This window comes from Pteropus medius, unplaced genomic scaffold (assembly GCF_902729225.1).
Source record: "Pteropus medius unplaced genomic scaffold, Ma_sr-lr_union100, whole genome shotgun sequence".
NCBI lineage: Eukaryota > Metazoa > Chordata > Mammalia > Chiroptera > Pteropodidae > Pteropus > Pteropus medius.
The window spans coordinates 22,179,459-22,196,682 of record NW_024351729.1 but is presented as its reverse complement, the minus strand read 5'-3'; the positions used below and the strand labels follow the sequence as shown (position 1 = coordinate 22,196,682).

At 42.7% G+C, this 17,224-nt stretch overlaps 1 protein-coding gene across 1 annotated transcript; it reads left to right on the top strand.

Moving 5' to 3' along the window:
• The first annotated feature begins 13,501 nt into the window (after window positions 1-13,501).
• CXCR1 (C-X-C motif chemokine receptor 1) lies at window positions 13,502-16,927 on the top strand. The gene is made up of 2 exons (XM_039844737.1): window positions 13,502-13,575; window positions 14,955-16,927. The coding sequence occupies exon 2, from the start codon at window positions 14,963-14,965 to the stop codon at window positions 16,025-16,027; it is 1,065 nt and encodes a 354-aa protein (XP_039700671.1). The 5' UTR covers window positions 13,502-13,575; window positions 14,955-14,962; the 3' UTR covers window positions 16,028-16,927.
• Window positions 16,928-17,224: the final 297 nt, after the last annotated feature.

Here is a 17,224-nt window from a genome sequence, read left to right as displayed (position 1 = left end):
TGCCAAAAATATAAAACAATTAGAAGAAAAAACAAGTGAAATCTTCATGGCCTCAAATTTGGCAATGAATTCTTAGACCTGACACTGAAAGCACAAGCAACAAAAGGAAAAATAGATAAACTGTTTTTCACCCAGATTTAAAACTCGTGATAGACACAAAGCTGTATCTTCAAACCTGAAATGAGTCAGCCAAGATCTGTTATTAGGTATAGTCAGTGGAAATTCTGAATATGAATAATGCAATGAATTGTGCTATTTACAGGACATTAGTGATTTATTTTGTTATTTAGAATTTATGTGGTTTAATGTGCCTTCCAGAAGGTTATCTGCTTTGGAAGATCACAGGTAATAAATCTCTCATTTTAACATACAAAGAGAGGCATACTACTTTTGTTAATAGATAGTTTCTTCTCTTCTCTGCTGAGTAAGTGTTGCATTGAAGAAGTGCCAAATTACTTGTTTGCTGAGGCTGCTATCATATCGTGGCCCAGTTCTGATAGGAGGGACAAATGTGACAGGGCAAATCAGGAGGCTATTCTATTTGTCTGAGTAGGAGATGATGACAGTTTGATTTGGGTGGAATAGTGGAGGTGGAGAGAATTGGATATTTTTGAAAATTATTTCAGTGAAGGCATCAGAAAGCTCTGGTGATGGATTGGATGGGTGCTGCATTAATTTTCTATGCTGAGGAACAAATTACTACAAACTTAGCAACCTAAAATAGCACCCATTTATTATCTCTCAGTTTCTGTGGGTCAGGAGTCCAGGTACAGCTTGACTGTTCAGGGTCTCACCAGACTCCATATTCTACTAATTAGAAGCAAATAGCAGGTTCTGCCTCAAGGGGAGGGGATTATACAAAGGCACGACTCATTGATGCAGTGCAGGGAGTGGGGCATCGCTTTAGAGCGGTGATCCTCAACCTTTTTTGGCACCAGGGACCGGTGCTGCTATGAGAATCTAATGCCTGATGATCGGAGGTAAAGCTGATGTGGCGATGCTAGCACTGGAGAGTGGCTGCAAATACGGATGAAGCTTCGCTCACTTGCTGGCCTACCAATCACCTCCTGCTGTGTGGCCCAGTCCCTAACAGGCCATAGATTGGTAGCGGTCCATGGCATTGGGGTTGGGACCCCTGCTTTAGAGTATGGGCCCCACAGGTAGAATAAGGCACAGCAAAAAGCCAGCTATAATGTTCAAATTTCTGGCTTGAGCAGAATGAGTGTTAATTGTGCCCTCTATTGAGATAGAAAGCATGAAGGAGCATGTTGGTTGGGGGAAGATCTTGAACTCAATTGAGAAGTTAAGCTGCTCGAGGGCATAAACCGAGCCTTTTCTGTTCTTCACCAAGTACCTCGTGTAGTTCCTGACACATAGCAGATGCTCGATAGAATGAATCAATGAATGAGATCTGTGAGACATCCAAGGGGAGATAGTGATGAGGCAAATATCTCCTAGAGGGCACTAGTGTTTGTATAGTGATTAATACATTGTTCTGGATGAGACTGCCTAGGAAAGTGGGTATGAAAAGGGTCTCAGGACTGAGTACTGCAAGCCCTAACCCTGAGAAGTCAGGCTAGAGAGGAAACACTGGCAAAAGACACGGTGAAATGATAGACACGAGAGTGTGGTGCTGAATGCTCCTGAGAAGTTGAGACAGGACTGAGCAGTGTCCATGGCGAGCACTGGTTTTGGTTGGATGGCGGGGCTCAGTGGACAACTCATTGGGCTGAGTAGATAGGAGGTAAGAAAAGGGAAGGCGAGCAGATGGTTCTTTCTAGAAGTCTGGCACACAGAACTGGGTCAGCTCTCTTGGTCAGAAGGAGAGAGAGCACCTTCTCTGCCTGTCTCGGAGTCATGCTTTCATACTGCTTTCTTTGTTATGTTTTTATTATAGTCAAGCTAGCATATTTCTTTAAGAATGTTAAGAATGAAGAATATGCTCAAGAGGCCTCTTTTCTTCCTATTTTCTCCCCTCCCCTTCCTTCTCCCTCCTCTCAAATAACTCTGTCCAGAACTTATTCCCCCCCCGCCCCCAATCCATTAGTATGGAGGAGACCTGAGCAGTTTTCATTGCCCACAGGTAGGCTGCACGAGATAAGACTTGATGATAAAGAGAGCAAAGATGATAATAGTATGAGGATCCTGAGAAAATGGTCGGAAGATGGACTTTAGGGCACAAGACTGGCTTTGAGGTGGCCGGGGGACAGCAACTCCACTGTGGTAGGAGCAAAGGAGGAAGGCGTGGGGTGTGTCCAGTGATGGTATTTATTTGGTGTCAGGGAGGTTCCCAGAGCTCAGGTCTATCTTTTGTATTCACCTCAATCCCCGAGGTACCACCTTCCACATAATAAACTGTTAGGATTTGTTGAATGGAAGAATATGTGCAGAAATCCTTTAAAGGACAGTATAAACAATGTATTTCTTTTTTACTTTTTAAAAATGAAACCCTTAAGAACTTTGGTTATCACATAAGTAACACATGCCCTTTGCAGAAAATTTAAATAATATAGAAAGTTTCCCTTGAAATTCTACCCCACGGAGATAACAATTGTTAATGATGAGCTTCTGCCTTGCCAGTAGGTTCCATATTAAACCAAAGGGTCACTGTACATGTGGGATTGAATGAATTGTTTTTCCCACTTTAACATTATCTCCTTTGTGTCATGTGCAAAGATTTCTTATCTCTCATAACTCCTGCCTGGTCTCCATAACCCCTCTGAGTCCTATACATTTCTTTAACAAAATCTGTCTGATGAGCAGTTAGGCTGTTTCTAAGTTTTCAGTACAATGACCATTCTTGGTCATACAATTTTGTACACTTACGCCATTATTTTCTTAAAATAAATTCTTAGAGGAGGGCAACGCGTATGCACATTTCAAGTTTTGATACCTATCTCCAAATTGCCTTCTAGAAGACCAGGCTTCCGTCAACAAAATGTTAGGGTGCTTGTTGCCTCACACTCTTGCCAACAACTGGCTATTATAAGCCTTTTTAATCCTGTCAGTCTAAATGAAAAATGACATCTCATTTTAATTTGCTTGTCTGTAGTTATTACCGAGGTTGAAAATCTTGAATATGATTTTTGGTCACTTTCATGTCTTCTTTTATGGAGTGCTTCTTTATGCCTTTTACTCACTTTCTATTTGGCTTGTAATTTTATTATTTATTTCTAAATAATCCATAATTTAATAATATTACTCTTTATCATGCTGCAGTATTTTTTTTCTGTTGGTTTGCTTTGCCATATATAGATTTTACATTTTTGTGTCAAATTTCTCAATCTTTTCCTTTATGGTTTTTAAAACAGGCATAGTACTAGGAAAGCTGATTGTTACGTCAAAATTAAAAATTCTTCTATGTTTTCTCTATTACTTTGTAGATTAATCTTTATTAAAATTTTATCCTTTTCTGCTTATTAATTGGATGAACCATATATGATTACATTGTAGGCACTTCCTTAGAAGTAATCGCTATTATCTGATTAAGGTCTGTCCTTTTGGGCTCTTTAATTCATTTACATTCATATATTCACATGGAGATATACACACATATTTAACACAAATAGTATCATTCTATATATATCCAAGGGTGAGAGACCTCGATGTGATTCTTTTAGCCTTTTTCTTATGGTCCCACGATGGCTGCTGCAGCTCTGGCTATCACAACCAAAGGAAGAAAAAGAAACAGGTGTCACCAAGTAGCATCTTTGCTTTTTGTCAGGAAAAGCAACAGCTTTCCTGGAGTTCCCAGCAGTCTTCTCCTTAAGCCTCTTTTGCCAGAACAATATACATGGCCACTGCTAGGTGTAAGGGAATGGGGCAGAATAAACAACAGATTGTCATAATTGGCTTAGAACATCCTCATCAAATTGAAGTCCCCTTGGTGAGGAAGGAAAGGGAATGGATAGTGGATAGACAACTGCAGTGTGTGCCTTGTGGAAATGTGTAGACCTCTAGGCAAAAGCCAAGATGGCAGATCATGTGATCCCTAAGAGAATACTGCAGAGGGGTGATGCCAGGTTTTGAGCTCGGATCCCTAAATGGCAGACTGTACTTCCTTTTTTGTTCTTGTGAGTTGGCCAGATTGTTTGTTATCATTTCCATAAACTCTCCTTGGACTTGAGCTAGTAGGGGTGGGGTTCTATTCTTTACAGACCTGAGCAGAGTTTTGGACACATTTTAAAATGTATTTTCTCGTTCGTTCTTTACAGCAGTTATCATCTTTATTTTACACAAGAAGAAAAAGAGTCTTTGAGTGGTTAAGTTACTCAAGTTTTTTGACAATTAGTACATTCCATATGCCATCTCTGTATTTTTAAGAGGACCATCTTTAAAGGGAAACTGTTTATTTCTTAAATAGCATCAAGAGGACAAAAGGAATAAATACATGAGATATGGATTTCCTCTGGGGGCTGTCACCAGCTCTGTCCCTGGATTGTGTCAAAAGGCAGGAGGCAGCTTGACTCTGTCATGCATCTGAGTTTCAGAGACCTAGGGAATGTTTAGTTTTCTGTTTGTCTCTTTCTAAACTTTATGCGTGTAATTCATTGTCTTGATTATAATTTAACATAGTTGGAAGATGTGAGACATTCAAGTTATAGATTTATGTGAGAAGCACAAGAGAAAGTCAGTGCATTTGGGAGCTAGGACTCTCCTCCCTTCTCACGCCATAGTCTTTCCCGGGCTGACCTCAGCCAGCCAAGGCTGTTGCCACCATTGAGACATGCTGGCACTCCAGATGTTGATTCATTCTGGTCAAGCAGAAATTATTAACTCCTCTCCCTAGACTCGACCTTTCTCCTGCATTCCCTATACTGGTCAACGGTACAGCTATCTATGTGGTCAAGCCAGGAAGTTATCACCCCCACATGACACCCCTTGCCATATTATGTAGAATTTTTTCTTCTAAATCATACCGTAATGAGGATGGTGGCCGCAATCTCTTGGACTCTTGTTTGAGAGTAGCTTGTTGAAAAACTGGGGATGCTTGTTAATCATCTAGAATCCCAGGCCCTTCCCCGGGCACGGATTCAATACGCCTGGGGTGGGGCCCTAGAAGATGTATGCTCAACAAGTGTTCCATGCAGTTCTTCTGAGCAACGGGCAGCACTAGTACTTAGCTAGTCTCCCTGCCTCAGGTCCTTCTCCTCCTGTCAATCTAGCCCTATCCGCTGTAGAAATATTTTCCTAAAACGTGCCAGTTGTTCTTTATCTACAACGTAAAACCCAAACAGGGAGTGACTGGGGCACTACCTCTCTTCCCAGTCTCATCTCTTATCTTCCCTGGAATCTAATGATACCAAGTATTTGTCAAATCTGAGGATCCCATTGCTTTTTCATTGTTCAGTGCCTTTGCATACTGCTTTTTTTTTTTTTCCCCTGCCTGGACAGCCCACCTTTCCTAAGTCTACCTGGAAAACTCCTATTCATCCCGCAAGACCCAAATCAAGTATTCTTTCTTCCCTGCAGTACTGGTGGTATTTGTGGTAATAGGTGCTTGTTAAATATCTGTTGGATAAATATAACTTTTCCTATGTGAGAGGACATTTAGAGCCAGCACATATGGCAATTTCCAGGAAATTAGTGTTCACACAATTTCCCCTGTGAGTCTAAACTCTGGAGAGTTTCTTATTGTGCAAATCAGTCATCACTCCATTTGTTTACATTTACAAAGTCAATATGCTAAACTGTGAAGTAATAGTCAACATTTATCTGGTGCTCACAGTGTGCTAGACACTGAATTCGTCATTTTACTTTATCTTACAGATGAGGAAACTGAGGCTCAGGGGTGAATTAATTTGCCCAAGATCACAAAACTGCTAAGTGGTGGGACTGGCACAATGCTATTCTGCCTCTTTCAGAGATTTATTTACCAATTGTTTGGATATGCCACATGTGTCTAGGATAAAAGATCCCTGGATGGAAGGGTGTAGGTAATGTAAATGAGTGACGCGGTGTGGGTGTGAAGCAATAAGGATGGGGAGGGAATATGGCAAACTGGGGGGTGTACACCCTGTTTAAAGGAGTCAGCCAAAGCTGAGAGCCAGCTGCTCCCCCTCCCCAACATTTTATAGTGAAGAATCTCAAACATACAGCAAAGTTGAAAGAATTATACAGCTTATGCCTGTGTACTTACTACCTAGACTCTGCCATTAACATTTGACTTGCTTTTCCCATAGCTACGTATCTAGTCATCACTTTATCCATTCATTCATATTACTTTTTTGATGTTTCAGAGTAAATTGCAGACAACAGTAGACTTCTCCCTAAACATAACAGTATATACAACATTGACTAGAGATCAAGATTTGTTTATAGTTTTTTATTTCTATGTAAAATTTATATACAATGAAATGCACAAATTTTAAGTGTATATTCACTAGGTTTTGACAAGTATATGCTCCTGTATCATCTCAACCCCCGTTAATATGGAAAACATTATCATCATCCCTAAAAATCTCCCCATGTCCCAACCCAGCTTATCTTCGCTTCTGAAACCCCTAGGGAGGAATTTTCCATTCTAGAATTGCTTTGCCTGTTCTAGAACTTCATAAAAGTGGTATCGCACAGTTGCATTCTTTTGCGTAAGACTTCTTTCAGCATAAATTTTTAAGGATATTTCCAGGTTGTGGAGTATATCGGTAATTCATTCCTTTGTATTGCTGAGAAGTAGTCCACTGTATGAATATATCACAGTTTGTTTATCCTCTGATGGATGGACACCTGGGCTGTTTCTAGTTTTTGCCTATTATGAATAAAATTGTCAATATTTTTGCACATATTTTCATTTCTTTTGGATATGTTCTTAGGAGTGAAATTGCTCGGTTATAGAGTAAGAGTATATTTAGTTTTATAAGAAACTACCAGATCTTTTTCTAAAGTGGTTACATCATTTTACTTTTTTGCCAGCAACGCATGAGAGTCCTGGTTGCTCCAGCGCTTGAAATTACTGTTCTTTTTCATTTCTAGTTATTCCAGTGATTGTGTAGTGCTATTTCCATGGTGATTTTAATTTGCATTTCTTTGATGACCAATGATATTTACTATTTTTTACACATACATATTGGGCATTCGTATACATTCTTTCATGAAGTGTCTGTTTAAATCTTTTGCCCATTTTTGGGCATGCTTCTTGTTATTTATTTATTTATTTTTATTATTGTTGGAGTTCTTAATATGTCCTTGATGCCAGTTCTTTGTCAGATAGATATTTTACAATAGTTTTCTATTGTAATAGTTCTAATAGTTTCTAATAGTTCTATTCCCTTTTTTTTTTTGAATGGTGTCTTTTTGATGAACAGAAATTTTTTATTTTGATAAAGTCTAATTTAACAAAAATTTTTTAATAGTTATTACACTCTTTGATTTGTTTAAGAATTTTTTTGCTTACCCCTAAGTTATGGAGATACTCATCTATGTTTTCCTCTAAAAGCTTTACAGTTTCAGCCTTTACCTTTAGGCCTATGATTCTTCTCAGAACAATGTTTGTGTATGATACGGGGGTCAAGGTTTGTATTTTTCTCATATCTAGTTATTCCAGGATCCTTTTGTTGATAAAATTTCCTTCTCCCATTTGATTGCTTTGACACTTTTGTTCAAAATCAAATGATGGTGTGAATGTGGCTCTATTTCTAGGATCTCTTCTCTGCACAAACTTTAGCTGATTTTTGCCATAGATTCAGTATTGTCAGATCTTCCAAATTTTAGAGGAGGGCATAGAAACCCAGACTTTTTTTTTATATGAAGAATTCTAAATTTTTAAAAGTTGAGAATGAATTCTAACTTAAATGAACAAACAAACAAATAAATAAATGAACGAACAAAGAAACCAATCCTGTGCAGCCAAAGAAACTCACTCGCAAGCTGATTGCATCCATGGCATTGGGATTAGAAGTAATTTTAGCAGGAAGCTGGATCTATGTATGGTCAAGTCACAGGCCTTAATTTAAAAGAGAGAAAATGGGGATGTTCCCAGGGTACACAGGCAGATTTTAATAGCCAACACAAGTCAATGAGAATTCACTACAGGAGTGAGATTAAAGCCCAGGACTGAGCTTTCTTTGGCGTCTAGGAGAGCGCGGGAGCATGTTTCTGGAGCTATCTGGAATTACATCTGGAAACAATGGAGGCAAGTGGGCGATGAGGAGAGACCAGGGCACCCTGGATCCCAGTGGAAGGACTGAGAGTGTAGGCAGCTAGACAGACCAGTGACAGGAAAGAGACAAAGACCAAGAGAGTCCAGGGTGAGCCGATTTGGCGTCAAGGGTCTAGAGTAGAGGAAACTAAGAGAGGCGGCAGGTCTCTAAGCCTAGGCCCAGCCGTATGCTTCCTGGAACTGGCTGCCGGCCTCTTTGGCTATCTGGTGGGGGGGGGGTAGAGGGGTGGGTTTGAGACAGAGCAGCCAGAAGACATACAACTGCAGATGACAGAGCTTAAAGGAGGATGCTCAGCAGCACCGCATTCTTCCCATCTCTTGTTTAAATTATTAGTTTTTAACATTTTAAAATTATATTTATACTTAAAACTTGTAACAGGGACCACTTCACATGTTTCAAAAAAAAAAAAAAACCATTAAAAGCTGTTAATGAAAAGTCTTCTTTCCACCTGTCTCTCATCTGCCAGTTCCCATCTCTAAGCCTTGCACCCCCAGGTAACCATTCGTACAGTTTATTTTCACTGCAACCAAGGCTACTACTTTAGCAGCCATGTCCGTCAGAATGTTGGCTATGTGGGTTGGGCCACATAGGGTAGAACTTGGTGCAGTTGGCTGCGTGTAAGAGAAAACAAACAAGACTTCACGAAGTTTGTTAGAACTTGCTAGAACTTTACCTCGTGAATATGTAAGAGGGTGCTATAGGGGAAGGAAACCATTCTACTTAAACTGTGATGTGGTGCTTATTATGGACTGAGTGTGTCACCTCAAAATACACATGTTGAAGCCCTAACCTCCAATGTCATGGTATTTGGAGGTGTGGCCTTTGGGAGGCAATTAGGTTTAAGTGAAGTCATAAAGGTGGAGCCCCATGACGATATTTGCATCCTTATGTCATGTGAGGACATGGCTGCACAGAAGGCAACTGTCTGCAAGCCAGGAAGAGAGCCCTCACCTAGAACCTAGCCTAGCCGATACTCTAGTCTTATGCTTCCAGCTTCCAGAATTGAGAAACAAATAGCTGTTGGTTAAGCCACTATGTCCATGGCATTTTGTGATGGCAGCCCGAGCTGACTATGTGCTGGAGGACCAAAAATTGAGCTATAAGAAAATGGAAAAGATTTTCAGTTCTCTTTCATATACCTCTTAACTACTTTGCTGAGAGTACCCCAAAGTGCTGTTTGAAAGCGTGGATTCACACTGGTCTGGAGGAAGGGTCTGTGGGCTAGAAAAGCAGGATGACCACAGGACTATGAAGTGCTTGAAGTCAGCGACTAGTTGAGTGACATAAGTGGGTGATAAACTTCGACTGCTCATCTCAAACTGTACTCACAGTCTGACACTTGCTAAACTCTAATCTGGAAGGACCTTAAGCGGGGAATGGAAAAGGTTTACAAACTTTTAAGCGCAGTGTTAGATGCTAGGTGTTGGCTGCCTAATCTAACATCTGTGGGGTACAGGGTATCTCCATCTGGATTCTTTCACCCCTCCCACCCAAGTTGTTTGGTTCAATTTGAAGATAATGCTGCCCTCTCCTGGACTGATCTTGCAACTACAACTCCTGGTCACCAGGAGTAGATTCTTTTTTTTTTCTCTTTTGCTTGTTTCTAGGTGTAGGCTGGGGTCTCATGCTCTAAGTAATTTCTTACAGTCATGGTGAAGTCAACTTCCCCTCCAGTTTTATTTCCCAGAGGCCGGAGGTGATATAAACAGAAGGCAAGTCACTTGTGGGTCTCCTAGTCTCTAGCGATATAATCCATCTTTTTTCAACAATTTTTTATTGCACCCTAAATGCTAAAATGCCTTCTAGGTACATGAGATACAGTGATCGAAAGAAGCATAGTGTTACTTTTTATATATCGGCTATAATTTGTATAAAGTTTTTTTGAAGGACATTGAAATTATTACTAAATTTTATTATTATCAACAATCCTGTGATAAACTTTGTCCTTCCTCCCCTCCTTCCTTCTACATTGCTTCCCTCCCTCACATTAAGTGGGATTGCAGGGTTGAGGTAGGCATTGTTCAGTGTGTTTGGTACCTAATCCTTCAACAGGTCTGTGGGCGATATGTAAAGACAGCTAAAAGTGATTCAACATTTATTATCTGCGAGACACTGTGCTAAGCACTTCACATGTGTTAACTCGTTGATCCTCATACCAGTCCTATGAGTAGGTGCTACTTTCATTCTTATTTTACAGATGAGAAAACTGAGGTCCAGAGCGAGTATCTAAGCTCCCCATGGGTGCACAACTGGCCAGGGACAGAGCTGGTTTGGTTGTAGAGCCTATGCTCTTATCCAATTCCATCATCATGACAACTCCATGAGGCCAGCTTTATTATCCCCATGTCTATGGATAGGATATTTTGATACATGATAATGAACTTGTCCAAGATCACAAAATAATAAAGGAGGACCAGCATTTGAATAATTGTGTGTCTGACCCCAAAGCACAGATTTCTGGGTCCTTCATGAGAATTTCTGAATTCATTCGGGAGAGTGCACTGAGATGGGTTCTCACGTGCTCATTTTTCAAGGTTTCTCTCTGGCTTCCACCAGAGCTTGGCGATCAGGGCTTAGAGGTCTGCACCTGCCCAGGTCATACCTCTGTTAGGTCCTGCTGTTATCCTGACCATCACAACCTGGACTGTGTGACACAATGATATCCCTCCCCTTTCATCCTCGATCACTTTTGGTTTCCAGAAATCTCTCAGGCACAGTTTGGATTGCAGGTAACAATAAAGAGAATTTATTGGCTCGTGTAGCAGAAGAGTACAGAGAGATGACCTCTGGGCACGGTTTGTCATTACTCTGGCTCCCTTTCTCTGTGATTCTCTCAGCTCTGCCTTCTTTCATGTGTTAGTTTTTGTCTTTGAATTGATTTGCCATTTATGGTAGCAAAATAGTGTCCAGCAACCACAAGACTCCATACTTGCTTTTCCACTGTCATCAAACAACCATCCTGAACTTGGCTCTGAGTGGATCATCTTAGGTCACATACTTGCCTTTGAACCTGTCATCCTGGCAGTGGGATGATCCCTGGGGAGAGGGGTGAATCCTCTCCTCACCCTCCCTTGCCTCTACTTTGGTCCCCAGATTTAAGTGGATTCTTCTCCAACATGTGAAGAGGTACTGATGCAGTATCAAAGCTGACACAGGGAAAAAAATGGATATACTTAGAGCCATACTGTGCTGTTCACATGGTCTTGCATAGAAGCTGCCATTTTTAAAACAATGGCAAGAAGAAGCCTCCGCATTTTGCCAGCAGATTGACATTCAGGCTGCACATGTCACAACAATCTCTGTGGCACTGCATGTTCTGCACAGAATGGAAAATGCTTTCCTATTGGGAACATTATGAGGGAACAGTTATAAGTGGGAAGTGAGGTATGGAAGATATGTTGGGTGGGCAGACTTGCTGGAATATTTTCAAGGAGGTAAAATTTTATTCCATGCTCGTGTATATGTGCCTTTCCCTGCTGAGTGAAATGCTATTTTGTACCATGAACGGAAATATTCCTTTCAACTCTTGACCTCCAGACCGTCTTACCACTGGAGACCTAAGTTACCATTGTTGCCACCCCTATGCTCCTCCAGAGGGGCTGGTCCCCTCTACTCCTTGGGCTCGAGGATGGGCCGGACCCTTCCCTAATACCTTAGTCATTAGTCTAAATAGACTGGAATGCTGAACTGACTGAGGGCTTAGGAAAAGCAGAAGGGAACTACACACAAGAGGAGCTTAAAAATAGATAGTAGATTTGGCGGCTCTTGCCCTTGTATTTCTCAGTCGGTCCCTTGCAAGGACTTCCTGTCCGGTGACTGCTGCCTCCTTGTGGCAAACACTCTCTTTCCCTGTAGCCACAACTTGCACTTAGGCACACAGGCGTTTTGCAGTCCCGGCTCCAGACAGTCTGTTTCCTCCTGTGGCCCCAGACACTATTTTCTGCTCCAAGAGCTACCTTTCCCCTAGATGATTAATAAAGGGAATGTTCAGTCTCTTCAGGGACTCCCCCACCTTCAAGTCCTTTCTAGTCTAGGCATCAGATCACAATTGTCCAACAACAGCAAATCATAGGTAGCCCCAGGCAATGGTCTCCTATACTTCTTGCTGCTATTTACAAATAATAAGAGAATCCAGGAGGAGAGCATAACTTAGTTTAAAAAATACTTTTACCAGTGGCAAAAATGTATAAATTTGGCATTGAAGGTAGGGACCTAATTTACAGTTGAATAGATTGGTGCTAACTGTAAACGAGAGAGGATGGTTGGGAAAGAACAATGCCAGACTGACCAGCCTGGCTGATTGGAAGTGAAGCTTTTAGGCACAGCTTACACTCTGAATCGTGGTGGTGATCCATGATCCGTGAATCATAGGAAATAAGTCTAGTGCCATTTCTTGTACAACCATTGATTGAGCACTTACTCTGTTCCCTTGCAGAGGATCCAAAGGTGATTTGGAGAAGGGCCTTGCTTTCTAACAATCCACGGTCTAGTGGGGAAGGCTGGCTGGTAAATACATCATTGCAGTACAGTAGGTTCATGTTATAATGCAGGTGTGATTAACGTACCAGAGGGGTAAAGCCAGAGCACAGACGTGAGCTGCTGGGAGCAGCTGAGGCAGGTACCCAGAGAAGTCATCCTCCCCTACTGAGAGAGAAGCAGAATGACATGAGCCCAGCTTCCTCCATTCACTGATTGCCCCAGCTCCAATGGTCCCCCTATTGTCTAGCCAGACTCCAGGTCACCCATACCCCCTGCCGCAGGGCCGTTCTAATCAACGAGCTCTTGGCAGTGGTTGTGTAAAGGAGCGGCTGGTGGTGGAGGGGGAGTTAATTATCCCCCCAGGTCTCCACCAGACCCCAAGCCACCCCACAGAAGCCTACGATATATGTAAAAATTTTCTGCTTTTTGTCCAAGTACAGTTCTCTGCCTCCTTCCCACAAGATTGCCTGCAAGTTCCTCCTGAGTGGAGGACTCCTGCAATGCCTTCCTCCAGTGGATTCCTTCTGAAGTCTCTCCTGTAAAAAGTCAAATCCCTTCCCCTTTACCCATCAGGCAAGTTGAAAGTTTTCAAGGGAGGCCTAGTAGGGAATATAAGGGATAAATAAATGGAAAATAAGTATAAGAAAAGGGAGAGAATAAAAACAGTCATCCATAGAGTGGAGAATTCAGATAATGGATTTCTAACTCCATCTTCATCCTGGTACCCCTGCTTGGATATATGGACCCTGTGAGGCTCTGACAGGTCTACGACCTCTTAATCTGTTCTCCAAATGTAGACATGGGCAGGGCTTAAAGAGGAGGGTGTGACGTGCCTTCCCTACTTCTCTTTACTCATGCGGTTCCCTCTGACTGTTAAGTCATTCTGGTCTCTGAGCTCCAGGCTTTTACGGTTGGACAGACCTGGCTGGTGCCTCAGGTAGGAAGCCACCTCTGTTGGCCAGGACTTTCTTTGGATTAGGGAGACTTGTTTGACTGTATTTTAGAAAATGCATTTATTTCTCTGGGACTTGAAGATTTCTGCTCAGTTGGCTTCCTGCCTCCTCTCTTGTGGCCATGCATTCAATTCTGATCTACATGGCTTTAGTGGTGACCTAGGAGGCCACAGCCTCTCATCTCCTCCTTTTACACCTCTCTCTTATGCAAAGAAGAGGCTTACATCTCCCCAGTTTGGTGTTTATTGTTTTGCCCTAGGACTGTCTTCTGTGGAAAGGCAATACCGGCAGGGAGAGAACATACTAAAATGTGTGGATCTGAGTGAACTTACAGAACCTTAGGCCTGGAAGCAACTCAGGAGTTGTCTTCTCTACCTCCCTCAACTTGCAGAAGAGAAAAACTGAAATACAGAGAGGTAAAAGGACCCCCTCAAGTTTACACAAATTATTAATGATAGAATCAGGATAGAATTAGGACTGGATACAAGGTATCCTTGTTTTCAGTGTTGGTAACTTTCCAAAGGCTTCACACTGTCCTCTGGCCAGTCCTGGGGGTTTGGGGAAAGCCTCTTTAGCGGTTGTCTAGGTAGAGAGAGCAGCATACCTTCCTTCCCCAGTAGATGGAGCTTTATATGTTTTATGTATTGGGCTTCTGATAAGATTTTGCTTCAACAAAGTTTTTACAGTTAAAAAAGACATTTGAAAACCGGTAGGTGATTCTGGAGATGTTTTAGGAGATGATTTCAGGGATCGAGATGGAGACTTCTTTCAAAAATTTACGCTTCCTTTAGACAGAGACCAAAACATTTATTGTTCCGTTAGAGAGAAGGCTTAAAATACACTTTAATGCAATTCATTGTTATCATTTCCTTTCCTCTCTAGATTTTAAGAAGGTTAAAATCAGAAAGAACATAAAGGGGAAGTAACATAAAATGGGACATCTGGGGACAGGTTTATCTTCTTATATTTTGCTTAACTCTGGTCTCCCCTGAATGTCCAAGACCAACCTGGTCCTCTCATCTGAATACACAGACATAGCTGAAGATGGAGAAAGCTAGAGAGGACAGAGATGCAACTGTAGGTAGAGTTGAGGCCATTGTAGGGCCAACCAACGGCCAAGGTTTTTTCCCTGGAGTTATCTTATCCCACACGTGAGCCAGACCTCGAAGTTATGGAAGGTTGACGACACTTCCAGGTGAAGCCTCCCTCTAAAGGAGTCCAAGAGGGAGGTGAAGGAAGAGATCCCTGGTTGCTACACCAACAGAGAAGGCAAAGATATCCCAGTAACTGTTCTCATTTCCTTGATGAGAGCGACTTGAATCTGAGTTACTAAATCACATTTCTTTCCCAATCTTTCAACTAGATCGAATCATGACTATATTCGTGAAAAATGCATGGAATTTTTCTGATTGGGAGATGGATGAGGCTTTCACCGGCACACCACCCACAGAAAACTATTATAGCCCCTGTTCGATGGACACTGAGGCACTCAACAAGTATGCCGTGGTCGTAATCTATGCCTTGGTCTTCCTGCTGAGCCTGCTGGGAAACTCCTTGGTGATGCTCGTCGTCTTAAATGGCAGGGTTGGCCGCTCTGTCACCGATGTCTATCTGCTGAACCTGGCCGTGGCTGACCTGCTTTTTGCCTTGACATTGCCTATCTGGGCCATTTCCAAGGCAAAAGGCTGGATCCTTGGCACACCCCTGTGCAAGATAGTCTCATTCCTAAAAGAAGTCAACTTCTACAGCGGTATTCTACTGCTAGCCTGCATCAGCGTGGACCGCTACCTGGCCATTGTCCACGCCACACGCACGCTGACTCAGAAGCGGCACTGGGTCAAGTTCATATGCTTAGGCATCTGGGTCCTATCCCTGATCCTGTCCCTGCCTCCCTTGATCGTTCGAGAGGCCTATCAACCACCTTTATCCAACCTGGTCTGCTATGAGGTCATGGGTGTCAACACAACAAGATGGCGCATGGTGATGCGGGTCCTGCCCCAGACCTTTGGCTTCCTCCTGCCGCTGCTGGTCATGCTGTTCTGCTACGGATTCACCCTGCGCACGCTGTTTCAGGCCCACATGGGGCAGAAGCACCGGGCCATGAGAGTCATCTTTGCCGTCGTGCTTGTCTTCCTGCTCTGCTGGCTGCCCTACAACCTGGTCCTGGTGGCAGACACCTTCATGAGGCTCGGCGTGATCAAGGAGACCTGTGAGCGCCGCAACGACATCGGCCGGGCCCTGGATGCCACCGAGATCCTGGGCTTCTTGCACAGCTGCCTCAATCCCCTCATCTACGCCTTCATCGGCCAGAAGTTTCGCCACGGACTCCTCAAGATCATGGCCATCCATGGCCTGGTCAGCAAGGAGTTTCTGGCCAAGGATGGCAGGCCTTCCTTTGTGGGGTCTTCTTCAGGGAACACTTCTACTACCTTCTAAGACCTCCGCTCCTATTGCAGCCCCTTGGGGCTCCTCCCTTCCTGTCAGCACCCAAGCCTCATGCCCACTGGCTGTTCGCAGTCTCTGTGTCAAGGAAGCCCCCCATCAAGGTTACAGGAAGTTGCTGAGGCTGTATCCTTACCAGGCCCTCATTGCATGGCTTGAAAGCCTGCCCCGGCGCCCCGCCCCTTACTGGAATTACTATGTCCGCTGCTAGAGCTCTGTCCATCCTACCACTGAGCCCATAGCACTCTGTCTTCGGAGACATTTTAAAGACACTCTTTTAAGTGACTGTAAAAATTTCCCACCATTGGGAGCTATTAGTGGCAAACACCATAGTCGCTTCCCCAACTCTCCCTTTCCTTGCTTGCTAGCAAAGTCCACTTCCCTTGAGAGAGGCCGAAAATGACAGATACTCACTTTCTAGGACTCCCTGAAGCTAGGAGTGGCCATATCCTCTCATTGTGGCTAATAAGACTTAAGGGCAATTGTGTACTGGTAAACCACTCTCCTAGGGAAAAACGTCCTGATTTGTAGCATTTGCAAAGTTGCATGGTATAAATGCTCCAACCATGGCAATTTCAAGGGTGGTGGTGTTTAGCAACCAGATCACAAAACTTCTAGAAAATGTAATAATCTGCTTTCACAAGCAAGTACAAACTGGCTTCAGCACACCATTGCTTAAGAGGAAGTTTGCTGGGGTCAGGGGACTCCTGGGAAATACACCTGATTGAAAAAAAGAGACTCACTCACCCACATATTGCCTTGGACTATGGTTATTGGATATGATGTGTGGAGCTGAGGCAGCAATTCTGTGACAATAAGGCAAAAACCTAATGCACTTAGCCTGATGGAGCCAAAGGATAAAAAGAACTGGAGAATAAAGAGCCCAGAAATAAACCTAAGCATAAATGGTCAAATGATTTTCAACAAGGGTGCCAAGACTATTCAATGGGGAAAAGAATAGTTTTTCAACAAATGGTGCTGAGAAAAGTAGAAATCCATATGCACAAAAATGGAATTGGTCTCTTACCTTATACCATATAAAAAATTAACTTAAAACAAATTGAAGACCATCACAGCTAAAATAATAAAACTCTTAGAAGGAAACATAAAGGAAAAGCTTCAAATGATTTGTGTCTGGGAATGGAGTGAGGTTCAGGAATGGGATTTAGATCAAGTTTGGGATTGGGATCA

Coding starts and splice junctions, on each gene's coding strand:
- CXCR1 (XM_039844737.1), top strand. CDS start 14,963: ATGACTATATTCGTGAAAAATGCATGGAATTTTTCTGATTGGGAGATG.